Consider the following 15,738-nt stretch of genomic DNA (forward strand, 5'->3'; position numbering starts at 1 on the left):
AATCAAGACGTTTAATGCTCTTACCGGTCGCCTGCATAGATTTTCTTCGACAAATCTGGTGTTTTTTGAAAGCCGATCGGCTGGGTCATGCAGTTAAGCAATTTTTAATATAAGGTGAAGAAAATTGATTTTCGATTGAACATTTTAATAGCTCTAGAAGTAGTTTTTGCTATATCGATTTTTGAAAAAATTGAAAAAAAGTATGAAAATTTAAAAAAAATATTCTGAAAAAAGTTTGAAACACAAACTATAGTATGTATGTATATACATATATATAATCGGCGCGTACTCCCTTTTTGGGTGTTTGGCCGAGCTCCTCCTCCTATTTGTGGAGTGCGTCTTGATGTTGTTCCACAAATGGAGGGGCCTACAGTTTCAAGCCGACTCCGAAAGGCAAATATTTTTTAGGAGGAGCTTTTTCATGGCAGAAATACACTCGGAGATTTGCCATTGCCCCGAGGGACGACCGCTATTAGAAAACACTTTTTCTGAATTTTGGTGTTTCACCGAGATTCGAACCTACGTTCTCTCTGTGAATTCCGAATGGTAGTCCCGCACCAACCCGGCGGCCGCCGTAAGTATGTAATATGTATATTGTGTTAAAGAATATAGTTTCGAGAAAAACTTGCTGGGAAGGGACTGTAAGGGAAGTTGAGCTAAACAGCAAATGAGAAGTGTTTGCATATTTTTCCCAAATCAATCCTTCTAGTAAATATGTAGCTTTTAAAGAAATAGGGCATCTTTAGACAAACATCGATTTATTGTTATTTTCGACCAATTAATAGATTTTCAATACGGTTGTACTTTTGTACATTTGTTCAATGCATGAATTGTTTTTGTAAAAAAGTAGCAGAGTGTTTATAATTCTGAAACGGGGGTTATTTGAGAAGAAATCGTAGAGGTGGTTAGACCAAGTATATAAATTATATAAGAGCCAAATACTGGAAGTAGTCAGCTGGAAGGGGTCTGGTGTTGAACGAGAGCAAAACGAAGCACCTCGTGCCATCAAACAAACAGTCGCGGCACTACCGCATCGGCATCCACGTCACTGTTGACAGTTATGATTTCGAGGTTTTAAGCGACTTCGTTTATCTAGGAACCAGCATTAACACCGATAATAATGTCAGCCTTGAAGTCCAACGGAAAATCTCTCTTTCCAACAAGTGCTACTTTGGACTAAGTAGGCAACTAAGCAGTAAAACCCAGTCTCTTCGAACAAAACTAACACTCTATAAGATTCTCTTCATACCCGTTCTAAGGTATGGCGCAGAAGCTTGGACGATGACAACATCCGATGAGGCGTCACTTGGAGTGTTTGAGAGAAAGATTCTGCGGAAGATTTTTGGATCTGCTGCTGATTCGGATTTGCTGACGACGAATATCACAGGCGATGAAACAATGAGCTCTATGAGATTTACAACGACATGGACATAGTGCTCCGGCTCTGAAAGTATTCGATGTGGTGGCAAAGGAAGAGGAGGGCCTCCTCTGCGTAGGAAAGATCAGGTGGCTAAGGACTTGGCTTCACTTGGTGTGTCGAACTGGTGCCAGTTAGCACGAGGAAGAAACGACTGGCATGCTTTGTTAAACTCGGCCAAAATCGCGTAAGTGGTTATCGCGCCATTCAAGAAGAAGGCAGCTAAAAAGATTACAAAATATTTATTGTTTATTAAAATTTATTGAGTCGTAAACAAATAATCCAATCATTAAAACATTCTTCAACCACATTTTTTGAGATCGAATTCAGTTCCCACATGGCACATGAAATCTCAATAAATATTATATAATATATACAATATACAATAAATTTGTGCATAAAGCTGAAGACCGAAGCAAATAAACGCCATAAAATGCGAAAATTACCAACAATAAAAATTACTCTCTTTTAGTTAGTTCAAAACCTTGTAACTTGATAATACGGCAGGGTTAAATATGGGCTTGTACAGGGTCTCTATTGAAATATTATTGTATATGCAGATCCCACCCAGGCTTCTAATAAGCAATTTAGCCGCTCAGCGAAATTTAGACTTAGGGTAAATTTGGGACTTCCGTCCTCATATATACGGCAAACTAAAAAATTAGTTATAATAAATAAATAATTGTTCGCGGTCACAGCATTCGTGCGTTTCATAGGTTGCGTCAAAGCGAAGCGAATTCAAAAAATTGTACAAATGAAACAAAATGTTTAACTTTTATATCATTGTGCCCACCAAATCGAAATGAGGACGGATTTATCCAACAGAAGCAATTTAGTAAATTTGTAACTTTAGGATTAAAGGTTGTTCGCATATTCAAATCTGGCCCCTCAAGCGTTTTGTTGAAACAAATATTGGTTCTAAACAATAGGAAAGAGATGCAGTGGGCTGACGTCGGAAATATCGTCCAATAGCTCATTTAAACGGGAACTTATCCTGCTTTTGAACTAACTAAAAGAGTATGATTAAATTGTAAGTAAACATACTAATTTTATTTTAGGCTTACAGTTAGAATTTCTGAACATGCCCCTTTGACATTTTCTTGTTTTAAATCGTCCCCTTAGTATTAAAATAGCCTATAAATTGTTTGATGTTTTGAGAAAATGAATTTCAAACATTTTGTCGAAAGTAGCTCTCACTCAAATCTCGTTATGTCTGTAAATATTTATTATTTTTTGACTGACGTTTTGACCCACTTTGTGGAACTAGAATTTGACAAAATTTTGACCACATATAAAATCGACGATGGAGAATCCAAAAATTCAATAAAAAAATAATAGCCTATGAGCACATAGGCTATTGTTATACTAAGGGGACGAAATAATACTTTCAATGGCAACTTAATGATTTCAATTTAATTTTAACATATGCACACTAAATATAGTACCCCTTATCAATGAATCTGTATCACTTCTTTTCTTTCTTGGCTCGTTGTGGTGTTTTTTTGATTATACTCATCATTAGATATTTTCCGTGGATTCTGTAATTAAAAACAGTGGGGTTACAATTATCATATGTCATAAGTAGTTCAATAAAATATCAATATAATACCGTAAGCGTTTCATTGCTGTTGTTACACCTAGTGTGCATGTCGGCAATAGATTGATCAATAGTCCGTGATTTGAGTTTTAAATTGGAAACCTACAATAAAGTGAATATATATTTATTTACGCCAAATGTGTGATAGGTCTTAATTAATTTTATTAGTTCAAAACAAAGCGAATCTATTAAAGGTGGTATCGGTAAATCAGCTGATATGTTTTTTTTTCTTTCACCGTATCCATGTGGCTGTCAGCCCAGAATGAAACTAGACGAATTCATTCTTCGTTTTCTACTTTGCCAATACTTTTCTTTGACAATCAAACGTACAAAACCTTGTTGTTGGTCTAGTGCCACCTACTTTAATGAATGCGCCTCGGTTGAAAACGAAAATACAATAGTAGCCTTCACACCGAACTCGCCTCTTTGCTTCGTTACTTGGCAGTTTTACGTTTATTTTGTTATTGTAAATCCTAGGAAAACGCCTAAGTGGCAAGTAATGAAGCACCGCGGTAGCAGGCTTGGCAATTTGATCGGGAATTAGCAAGCTGTTCGACCATGGGTATCTGATCAAGAATGATAGAGTAAGACATTGCGTCCTCCGAATTCGCTGTGTCGTAAGAGTCCATGAATAAACCAACAAAAGGAAGGAGAATTACTTTCGTATGAAGAAAAAGAGTAGGCGAAAGCAACCAAAGACAAGAAATTGTACGCATACCCACACCCTTTTGTTTTTTTTAGTTTCAATCTCACAAATCCCAATAATACCAAGCCATTCACTGAATTTTCACAAGCAACTAATTTCTCCTCCTTTTGTTTGGTTTGTTCTTTTGTTTTGTATTGGTAGGGGTATTGTTGCCACGGCGCCTGCTGATGTACTCAATTCGCCTTGGTATTTGATCGTCAGGCGCAAAGTTTAATTATTTTGCATTACTTGGACAGTTCGTTGAAGTTGTCGATTACTAGCAGTACACCAAGACAGATATCTAATGGGTTTTGCAATAACAGGTGTTATTGGTGAATGGATTGCGCTAACGAGAGATTATAAACGATTTTTTATGGCCGGAATTGGATGGTATTAATGTGGATAACGTTTATTTTCAACAAGACGGCGCTACATGCCACATAAGCAACGAAACCCTCTGATCTTTTACGGGAAAAGTTCCCGAACCGTTATATCTCTCGCAGAGGTGATCACAATTGGCCACCGAGATCTTGTGATTTAACAGCTTGTGACTTTTTTCTCTGGGGCCACGTGAAAGAGAAGGTCTACGCCAACAGCCCAGAGTCGATTCAAGACTTCAAAGATGGAATTCGTGAGGCTATCGGGTACATAGGGCAACCACTTTGCAATTCGGTTATGGAAATTTTCATGAAAAGTATATTGTCCTGTAAACGTGGTCGTGGTGGTCATTTGCCTGATGTTATTTTCAACTATTATAATGAAATAAACATCCGATCATGTATATTAAAAAATAGCCCATGCAAGTCTTTTTTCAATGTGTGATAATGAGAGCAGCGGTTTTTTCAATGTGCTCCGTAATTTGAGGTTATATCCTTATAAGACAGTGCTGAGCACTTTCGACAAAAATTCCAACATATTTACAAGTATTTTATTAGTATGTAACACATACGCGTTATCAGAATGGCATATACAACATTTTTTAATGGGGAAATCAAATATTTCATTTGATATTCCTTTCCCCTTGCCGGTGTGAAATCTATCTTTCTTTTACCAATAGCAATTTCATATAAGTGAAATATATATCTACTGTATTTTAAAGGGCAAGGCAATTCATTTGTATGCGTATAATGCGACTGCTCTGAAAAAAGTACTACTGTGAAATTTTGCTGTGTTTATTGTATGGTCGTCATAGACGATGCGTAGGTGAAACACCGAATTGATATGTAAGAGTTTAGAAATGAATAGAAAAAAATATTAATTTTATATATTTCTAAATAAAACATTTTTTGATAACGAAAATGAGGAGTTTTTGTCGTCAGTGCTGATTACTTTTTAACGATTTTAACGATAATGAGGAGTTCTTGTCATTATTTCTGATTACACTGCCCTGCAAATTTCAATTTTTCTGATGCGAATAAGATGTGACCTAGTGTTCCCGAAGGGAATTTTCGCGCTGAGCACGAATCCAAGTTCAAAAATTTTCCATCACGTCAGGTTTTCAAAAAAAAGGGGGTTGAAACCCCTAAAAATAGCGTATTTGGCCATTTTTCAAAAATTGTGGAGCAGAACCCTGACGTGCTACGATCTTCGTTATTGTCAGTAATTGAAGGTTGAACTTTGCTCTTTGAAATAAGCCCAAACCCAAATTGTTCGCATGCACCCTTAGAGTAGGGGGTGTACTTATGTCTACGGGGGTAGGGAAAAAAATGAACATAGGAATTTGATTTTTCTTTTCTTTTTAAATGGAATGTTTGACTTCAGATTTGTAATCAGCGACACTAAATACCTTAGGAACACTGCACTTTTCATTATATCTTATCTTGGGTGTAGATAAGTTCCTATGTTCATTTTTTTCTCTACCCCCGTAGACATAAGTACACCCCCTACTCTAAGGGTGCATGCGAACAATTTTGGTTTGGGCTTATTTCAAAGAGCAAAGTTCAACCTTCAATTACTGACAATAACGAAGATCGTAGCACGTCAGGGTTCTGCTCCACAATTTTTGAAAAATGGCCAAATACGCTATTTTTAGGGGTTTCAACCCCCTTTTTTTTGAAAACCTGACGTGATGGAAAATTTTTCGGGATCACTAGGTCCCATCTTATTCGCAAAACCGATGCAGGGCAGTGTTATTTTTTATAGATTATCAGTAGTTGGGCCCATCAGTGCTGACTACTTTTTAATAAGAAAAATGAGGAGTTTGATTATTAGTACTGAGAAGTTTGTGATGACGACAATGAGATTAAGAATAAAAATTATTAGTTGCCTTGCCTTTTAGAACATGGTAGATATATTTCTCTGTTATAAGAAATCGCTATGTAAAAGAGAGATAGAATGTCACACCGACTAAGTGCAACTATCAGTACTTTCCCATGGCTATAACGAAAATGTGTAGTTAAATGAGGATGGTGATGATGATAATATGAGTGTTTATATGATAGTCAGCTGTGTTGTAGGGATGTAAAACTATTATAAGCGTTTGATTCGAACACAGTATCACCAAAATCATTTCATTTATATTTTGAGCATGCAGAATCAGATATAAGCTAATACTAACTAAAATGCATACATACATAACTTGATAAATTAAATTCTTATGTGACTTACATCATTTTCAATGCGGTGCATAAGGCCCTGGTAGTCTTTGATTTTTGTTTTGTAATCTTCCCAATTGTTTTCCATTGAAGCAAAGTGTTTTGTCACATTTGTTACACTACTCAAAAGCTCTATAAGTTGTAACTGTAAACAAATTTAGATTATTTATTTATTTCATCTATTAAATGCTGATGTAGAAATCTTTTAGTTAGTAAGTCTATAGTAAAAATAATACAATTTTGTATGAGTGGAGTTTCATATTTTAAACAAGATGTTGTATTTTATAGAATCTTTATTTCCTGCAGAATATGCAAACAAAGTTCTTTAAATATTAAGAGATTCACGCATTTTTTCTACAAGTAAGTATTGAATTAGTATTGTATTCGAAGTATTCTTGCACAAATTTCTCACATGCAATCTGCGCGGGACTACAACAATAAAAATTACAAGCTACTCAGTTCAAAAGTTCTAAAACTCTGTGTGCAGATACAAAACGGCTGAGAATGCACTTTGGCATCTAGCCCTAACAAAGCACCAAATATATATAACAATAATATCAGCAGCAATAGTCATATCAACAACAACCAGCGAAAGCAACAACAAACGCCATAAACGGCTAAGCGAAGCGTTTAAAACGGTACATTCAACAAGTGTGCTTAGAACAAAACCAAAACCTTTTTGTTTTTGCTGTTGGCCCCTAGAATGTCAAACTCTATAAGCATGGTTTGAAATTTGCCCATTTAGAGACCAAATAAATAGAAAAAAAATCAGATCAGTTGCCTTTCACATGCCTTGGGTTAAATACTTAGTCTTGCCATAAATTCTGTGATACATTTTACGATATGTACGGCGAGAACAAAAATTAACATTTATTTTTCCCTTGACTTCGATTTTACTCGTACTATGCCAAAATCTCTGTTTGTGTGTAAGTTTAGATATTTCTATTTATGGTATAACAAATCACTTGTAATTAGTTAGTAAGAAATTACAATTAAGCTCTGCTGTTTTTCTAATTTGCAAGGCTTTGTAATCATAAACTTAATATTAAAGAAATGAAATATTGACGAAAGCAAATATATCGCAGACGATGGAATGATGAACTTTATAGTGCCTTGTACATCAAATTACTTTGTTAGCGGAGTACAAATGATTAGAAAGGGTTGCACGGTTGTCAGTATTCGGTACAGTATCAACTGATGGAGGACTTCTCAAATCCAGTAACGCGAGGAAAGCACGATGAGTTGAACTCGATCACAATTGCTTATGCGACTAACGCGCCAATCAATAAGAACAATAAAAAGAGAGATACGGTGCAATGCCTAGCATGTAAAGGGTGTTTTTTTAGAGGTTAGGTTTTCAAGTTGGCACTACCTTTTTCGTAGATGGTCTTTTTGACAGCTGTCACTTGATTTATGCTCAGTTTGGTTTGCCATTTCATAATGAATAGACTTACACCTGATCAAGCGCGTCGCACGTTCGGTGAATGGGCCCAAAACGAGATGGCCACCGATCCCGATTTTCAGAAGAAAATTTTGTTCAGCGATGAAGCTCACTTTTGGTTGAATGGGTATGTCAATAAGCTAAATTGTCGCATTTGGAGTGAACATAGTCCACAAACCATTGCTGAGACACCGTTACATCCTCAAAAAGTCACTGTTTCGTGTACTCTATGGGCAGAGGGAATCATTGGTCCATATTTCTTTAAAAATGAAGCCGGCCATAATGTTACAGTCAATGGAGAGCGCTATAGAGCCATGATTAATGACTTTTTCGTGCCTGAATTGGACGATGTTGATGTGGACGACTTTTGGTTCCAACAAGACGGCGCTACATGCCATACAGCCAACGCAACAATCGATTTATTGAAGGAAACTTTTGGTGAGCGCATTATCTCGCCCCGTGGACCTGTGGCGTGGCCTCCAAGATCGTGCGATATAACACCGCTGGACTATTTCTTGTGGGGCTATGTGAAGTCGCTTGTCTACGCAGATAAGCCCGAGACGATTGACGTCTTGGAAGAGAATATTCGGCGCGTTATTGCTGACATACGGCCCCAATTGCTGCAAAAAGTGGTCGAAAATTGGGCCTCTCGGCTGGAATTTATTCGAGCCAGCCGCGGCGGCCACTTGCCCGAAATCATTTTTATAACATAATGGCAAACCCTTATCTTTATAATAAAGCTAAATTCTTGGCCATAACATTAAATTATATACGTTTTATTTCATTTTGAAAACCTAACCTCTAAAAAAAACACCCTTATATGCAAGTATACGTTTGTAGCATTTCCGCAATTAAAATATTTACTTGTTAAAAGATTAAAAGAACTTGTAGTCGTGCGCCTGTGTATTTCTTTCTTTTTCTTCTCCTTAACTGGCGCGATAACCGCTTACGCGATTTTGACCGAGTTTCACAAAGCACGCCAGTCTTTTCTATCTCGTGCTAACCGGCACCACCTGTGACACACCAAGGGAAGCCAAGTCCTTCTCCACCTGATCTTTTCAACGCAGAGAAGGCCTTTTCTCTGCTACCTCCAGATGGTACCGCATCGAATACTTTCACAGCATCATTTTCAAGCATCACTCTATTTTTTATTATCGATTCAATAATGAGCAGATAAAATACTCTTAAAATGTTAATAGAAAAATCTGAATTTAAATAAACTCACTTACCTTATTGCTTTCAATGTTTTTATGAAGTGCGTTCCATTTTTGTGTGAAGGTTAGATTTAGACCATCCATTAAGTCGAGAAGGCGGACGGAATCATTCCTCAGATACGACTTTATGAAAACTTCCTCTTTCGAAAAATTGGATAAGATTTCGCCAACATGTACTACTTTTTCTTGTGCGTCCATTACTTTTCCCTGTAAGTAATATACACTTAATTTTTAATCCAAGCTTTATTTTAGGAGATTATAAACGAAATTACGCAATTTAGTATCAGTGCTAATTATAATTTTCATACAGCACTTAAGAGCCGAAAAATGTTCACTCCTTTTTTTAATTTCGTCGTTGACGGTGTGTAAGTTGACGAATACGATGAGTCTTCGCGCTTACGCACTGGTTCGGCAGGGAAACAATAGCATGCAATATACTTCTCTAACAGGAACTACGCTAATGCCACCTAGTAACTCTTTAATTCCTTTCAACAAAGTCATATTACCTACTTATCGCTAACGACAAAAGTCTAAAATGACGCGCGAAAATTACTTCCTTTTCTTAAACTGCTTTTTTAGCAATTACAATCGTGGTAGATACTCTAATTACGAGTATCCAGTATCTTTCTTCACTGAGAGAAATTCTCTAAATATCCATCAACCGCCTTCGAATGACAGAAATCCATTCGCCGCCATTGTCTGCCGAAGAGCGAGCGCTGTGAGCAAAAACCTTTATACTCGTATCATGTGCTGTTTCTTGTCCACAATGGCTTTCGCGCCTAGACCATACCAAATGGTAGTCATGCACAAAGAAATTTCACTACGGATTTATTTCTTTTGCATAAATAATAAAAAAACATAATAATAATTGGCGCATACACTTCTGTTAGGTGTTTAGCCGAGCTTCTCCTTCTATTTGTAATGTGCGTCTTTATGTTGCTCCACAAATGGGGAGACATACAGTTTTAAGTCGAATCCGAATGGCAAATGATTTTTATGAGAAGCCTTTTCATGGCAGAAATACACTCGGAGGTTTGCCATTGCCTGCCGAGGGGCGGCTGATATTAGAAAAAACTGTTTCTATTATTTGATGTTCATGCACGGAGATTCGAACCTACGCACTCCTGAATGGTAGTCACGCACCAAGCATTCGGCTACGGCAGCCGCCATGCAGAAATAAGTATGCCTTTAAAAATTCACTTCTTATCTTTTCATTTGGATTTTTTCCCGGAAAACCTCGTAAATGAAAGTGAGCAGCATAGCTAAAGATTCAATCAACAAATGCTGGTAATAGAGCAACAATAACAAGATATCTGGGATGAAGTAATGATGAGCGATTATTGTTGGTTCCTCGTGAGAGAGACAATTTTTTTAACCAACAAAAGATAAAGCAAATAAATAAGCGATTTTATATAAATATAAGAAATCATACATTTCTTTATTTTAGCCGAAATAATTTTAAAGTTTATGATTTGTGAAGTATTTAATTAATGCCTTATATCTTTTGAAAATATATTACATTTTACGATTTAAGCTATTTCAGTGGCCTCCGAATATTAGTTTTCGTATTTTTATTTTCAGAGCCCAAGGTCAGTTTAACAACAAATTAAATGATTGATTTTATTTATTAGCCGAAATTTCGATTTCAAAAAGAAGTATTCGCCCGGCCCCCTTCGCTGTGCCTGGTAAAAATTTGAATAAATGAGATAAACCTCAGCCCAAATAAGTCACGGAGGCGTATAAATTACAATAAAAAATCTCTTTTTCAATATACTGAACTCAGAGTTAATTCTAATTTGCCATAATATTAAGATTAGTCATTTTGTGTTTATACTTCAAAAACAGATATATTAGATTTTTTTTTAAATTATCATCTACTTACATTCAGATCATTTAAGTCAGTTTGCATCTTTGTTTGTTTGTTAAGCACGTTGGCATAATGATCTTTAATGCTTTCCATATCAGTTACCACTGATTCAATTTTCGCTCCAAAGTCAGCTACTAATTTTTGTTCTTTGGCGTAATTTTGCTGAACATCTGCAGAAGCTCTATATTTCGTGAAATTTATTCTTAACATTTCCATCGTTCGTTCCAATTCATTTAGTCGAATTGTAGTCGCGGTTTGATTTTTTTCCAACAATGTTGATATTTCGTGCCAGTTCTGAAGGGTATCTGGTAAGTCCTGGTTCATGACGGCAACTGCAATATAATTTAAAATTGTATGACTTTAAAATATGCTGCTATGCAATAGTCGACATAAATTTTTTTCTGTGATTTTCATATGGTGCAATCCCATTTACATATGTAATGCTTGTATGTACTTATATATTGGCAGTAAGGTGCATATATTCTCATGGTGTCAAAATTTCGAGGCAATCCCGAAATAAAAAGTCAAAAGGGACTCATTGGAGTCCTATGAGCCTAAATTCATACATCAAATGTGCAAATGCTATTGGCCAAATTTCCTATTGGCTTATTGACAAACAAATTAAAATTCCATGATAAAGTTGACTGTACCGTGAAAGAGATAAAAAAAAGAAATGGGATTTATGAATAGAATATGAAAATAAAGGGTCTTTCAAAAAATGTGCCTAGATGTAGTTTTAAAATAAAACTTGTTAAAACTTAGATTCTTTAAGGTTTCAATATTTTTATTCAAAATACGACTCTTAGCAAATATATAAGATTTATTTCATCATTAAATGTCCACCATGAGCACGTCTACAGGTAAAAACCGCTAATTGTTGAGAACGTCGGTATTGAAGGTTGTTCAGCAACATAACGGCTACAACAGCAATATTCCCAACAGAACGCCCAGCTTTTGGTCTGCCAGTCCTTTTCCCATCCTCGACAGAACCAGTTTCTTGAAAATCTTTCGCCAACCTTTGAATTATCGACTCATTCAAACGATTATCTTCACCAAAAAAAAATCAAAAATTTTGCGATATGTTGTTCTGAAAGACCGACCATTTTCATAACAAGTTTCAATCATTTTAACGCGTGTAAAATTGTACATATGTCTCCTCGGCAAATGTCAAAGATGACATATGTACATAAAAAAGGTACCATCTAGGAATTATTCTATATAAAACATTAGTTTTCAGATCTATTATTGAGCCTAATTTTATTATTATTACATATTATTAACGCACGATACGCAATGGCGTATGGACTTTTAAGGGCAGCACAACTGATTAAAAGCAATTACTGTTTAAACAAAGCGACAAACTAATTTTAAAACTCATTATAAAAATAAGAAATTCTATAAGGAATACGTTAATAAATATTCAAACACGGTGCCTGCAAAAATCGTATCCCTGTCTAGAATTCTGGTCTAGAATTTCGAAAAAATCTATTTTTTTCATGTTAAAAATATGTATGTATGTATATTTTGTTTATTTTTATTGTTCCCGATAGGTCTACGCGAACTTCTAACCGAGGAGTGATTTTGTGACTAGTGCCTTTGTTAAGTGGGCTCTGCATGCGCTTGACGTAAACAAAACGCCTATCGGCTGTTACCGAGACTGGCAAGCTTTGGCAAATTTTGCGTTCGCGTAATTTTTAAAATATTTTTCTATTTGATTGACAATTGTGCGTAACGCTCCTGCCAGTAGTTGCAAGATAATTATGACTCGAGACTTGTTCGAACAGGCCAAATATGTGATTAAATTAGCGTTCCCAACAGTAGCGTTTTATGAAGGTGCGACTAAAAATATTGCAGCAGTAAATATCCAATATGATATTTCCGAATAAGCCTAATTATTACCTCTCTTGCAGCAACAACTGGTAAGAGCAAGAAGGCTGAGTTGCTACTGCAGAGAAATACACATCGCACAGGGCCACCCACAAACGGTTATAGAGCCAAATAAGAACAAGAAGTAAATCATACGACCGACAAGAGTTCTTGCTAAACTAAATAAAATTATGACATTTGTAAAAAGGCCGACATACTTGGTATTACTTCTGTCACTACTGCTTTAAGCTGGCCTAAATAAGTTAATATTGTGTTGATTTTTTTGATATTTCATACGTACGTATCCACATAAGTACATACATGGGGTATACACCATTTACATATTTCAAAATATGCATTCCGATGCATGAGGAGTTTTACAGCTTATTAAGATTATATTAGTTAGTTTTAGTATGGAACAGTAGTAAGAACAGTTTTTAAGACAGCTAACCTTTTAGTTATACTTATACAAAATTTTAGATATTACAAATAAATAAAATCAATGATCCAATAATTCTAATGCTTACCTTCTTCAATTTTTTGTCTGTAATCATATATCTCCCGTCGTAAGTCCAAATACATCCAATAAAAAAGTCCTATTAATAACATACTTGCCATGAAAAGAAGCAAGGGTTTGCAAAGCATATATTTACGATTGTGACAACGGTTTGTGCTGCAGTTGTTTTTCGGCTAAACACAAACACAATATAATTGGTAAGTAGTTTTTTGGTTCAGTATTTTTTTGAAACTTACTCTGTTCATTTGTACACAAGTATAATCTTCGGCATCATCGGTTGATACAGATAATAATTTGTCTTGCGAGAGTCTGTTTAAAGTAGTTCGCCGGATAAGTTGTTTTTTCCCGAAGGAATGTGCTATGAGAGCATCAAGCTCCCGCCGTTTTCGAATTTTTTTGCCTCCGGACCGCAGAGGTACATTAATTTGATGGCTTGAATCCATTTCAAAACAGCTTTACGTTTTTATTGCTTTATTTTACGCAAACGAATTTTGCTATGTTATTTTTGAAAACATTTCATTTGTTTAAAAGATAGATATGAATGCTCGTTCATACACCTTTCTGTTTACTTGTACTTTCGTATTGATTTTTCTCTGTTCCTCTAATGTCAAAACAAGCCAATGCGCATGCATTCAAATGTCATTTGGCTATCCAGCAAATGTTGCAATATCCCTCGTTGGTTAATATGGAAGTAACGGAACGAAACAGAACGGTATTAACTGTCTCTAAATTACCGTAAAATGAATTTAAATCATTATAATGAACAAGGCGGATCGTAGAGACCTGTTGATTTAGATTCTTCCGTCTTCTTACGGAAATTAAGTGAGGCTAATTATATTATGGGTACGTGCTCATGATTTTCTGTTTCGGGGTATATCTTTTCTCGTTCTTGGAACATCTGATAAGTAAATATGTGCACACACTCATATATATATGTTTGTATTGGGAATTGTAATACATAAATATGTAGATATTTTTGAACATGAAACATATTAAAAGAACTTCATCGATACCCAAGTGGGAGTTAGAAAATAGGAGTACAAACGTAATGCTCACTTGTATTATTTAAAAAGAAAATAGGGTTGGGGAATACGTTCATAGCGGTTTCATATTTTCTTTTACTTTACAACGATTTGTTTGCTGTTTGGCAAAGGGAAAGAAATCACTCGATAGAAATCTTTCTGCTCCACAAAACTATGTTAATGGTATTTTTGGGTTATTTAATCTTTTATTAATTTTGAGGCTTAGATACGGAATACCCAGGAGATAAAATCAACATTTTCGGCACCTGCTCTTCTTTACTTTTCATCGAGGTCAAAAAGCTACCGAAGCAGACCGGGGCATCTGGGTCGTGTATGGAGAAGGTTTCATAGTCGAGTCTGCAGTACAGAAGTGGTTTGAAAAGTTCAAGAATGGTGACTTTGACGTCGCTGACACGTCCCACAGCGGAAAGCTTTCTAAATTCGATGAAGGACAACTCAAATCACTTTTGAAGGAGCAAAGGAACGATAGCCAAACCAGTCTTGCATTGGCAGGAAAAAAAACTGCGATCTTAAAACGATTCTCAATCACCTTCATTTAATTAGATTTGACGAAAAATTGGGAGCCTGGGATCCTCACGAGCTCAACGAAAAAAACCAAAAAAAAAGTCGCTTTCAAATTGTTTCTCAACATCTCGCCCAGATCCTTATCCAAAGAACTTCATGATATGTGTTTGGTGGGACTGGGAAGGGAGAGTGCACTGGGAAATGCTCAAAAAAAATGTCACTGTCGACAAGGAGCTTTACATTGCTCAGCTACACCGCGTGAATGAGGCTATTCAACTGAAAATACCTGATCGACATGGTCAAACCATACTCCTTCACAACAACGCCAGGGCCCATGTTGTACAAGTCGCAAAGCCGCACTCCAAGAGCTCGAACGGGAGGTCCTTCAGCAACCACCGTATTCTCCGGACCTTGCACCAATCGATTACAATCTTTTCCGCTCCCTGTCAAACCATATGAAGGACGTTACCTTCGATAACAAAGAGGTCTTTAAAAACTGGCTCAACAACTTCTTTGATACCAGACCAGGCGATTTTTGGCGGAACGACATCATCAAATTGGCCGAGAGGTGGGAAGAGGTTGTAAACAGCAGCGACGATTATAACTACAATTGATTAACTTATTGATATACTTATTGTTTTTTGTTTAAATAAAAGTCTTCGGTAAAAACGCTGCGAACTTATTCCCCAACAAGCTATTTAGACTATCGCATATGTATATCTTTTAAATATTTTTAGGCCAAACCTACAAACTTATGCTAATATACGTTCCCACGATACGTTCTTATATTCGTGATACGCTCTCTCATTCGTATTTCACTTCCAAATTAACCTTCGAATTGCGTAATTCGCCATACAAAAATTTTGAGAGCAAATTACCTCATTTGTAAGTATTTCAGTCTCAGTTGCCTGCCGAATAACGAACAAATCGTTGCTTTCTCACGGGGAGCAGTTGCAGTTATTGAAGTAATTGCATCTCCTAAGAGCTGTGAAG

At 36.1% G+C, this 15,738-nt stretch overlaps 1 protein-coding gene across 1 annotated transcript; it reads right to left on the reverse strand.

Annotated features, from left to right (window-relative positions):
• Positions 1–1,691: 1,691 nt before the first annotated feature.
• LOC128868015 (calcium-binding and coiled-coil domain-containing protein 1) lies at positions 1,692–13,814 on the reverse strand. Its single transcript, XM_054109716.1, has 7 exons — positions 13,435–13,814; positions 13,209–13,371; positions 10,831–11,147; positions 8,964–9,155; positions 6,307–6,438; positions 3,027–3,116; positions 1,692–2,955 (listed from the first exon to the last, which is right to left on the reverse strand). Exons 1-7 carry the CDS (start codon positions 13,639–13,641, stop codon positions 2,869–2,871), a joined length of 1,188 nt encoding a protein of 395 aa, XP_053965691.1. The 5' UTR covers positions 13,642–13,814; the 3' UTR covers positions 1,692–2,868.
• Between the last annotated feature and the right edge of the window lie 1,924 nt (positions 13,815–15,738).

Source organism: Anastrepha ludens, chromosome 6, assembly GCF_028408465.1.
Source record: "Anastrepha ludens isolate Willacy chromosome 6, idAnaLude1.1, whole genome shotgun sequence".
NCBI lineage: Eukaryota > Metazoa > Arthropoda > Insecta > Diptera > Tephritidae > Anastrepha > Anastrepha ludens.

Coding starts and splice junctions, on each gene's coding strand:
- LOC128868015 (XM_054109716.1), bottom strand. CDS start 13,641: ATGGATTCAAGCCATCAAATTAATGTACCTCTGCGGTCCGGAGGCAAA. Junction 13,372..13,434: donor CTTGTGTACAAATGAACAGA/GTAAGTTTCAAA, acceptor GTTTGTGTTTAG/CCGAAAAACAACTGCAGCAC. Junction 9,156..10,830: donor CTGACTTAAATGATCTGAAT/GTAAGTAGATGA, acceptor TATTACTTACAG/GGAAAAGTAATGGACGCACA.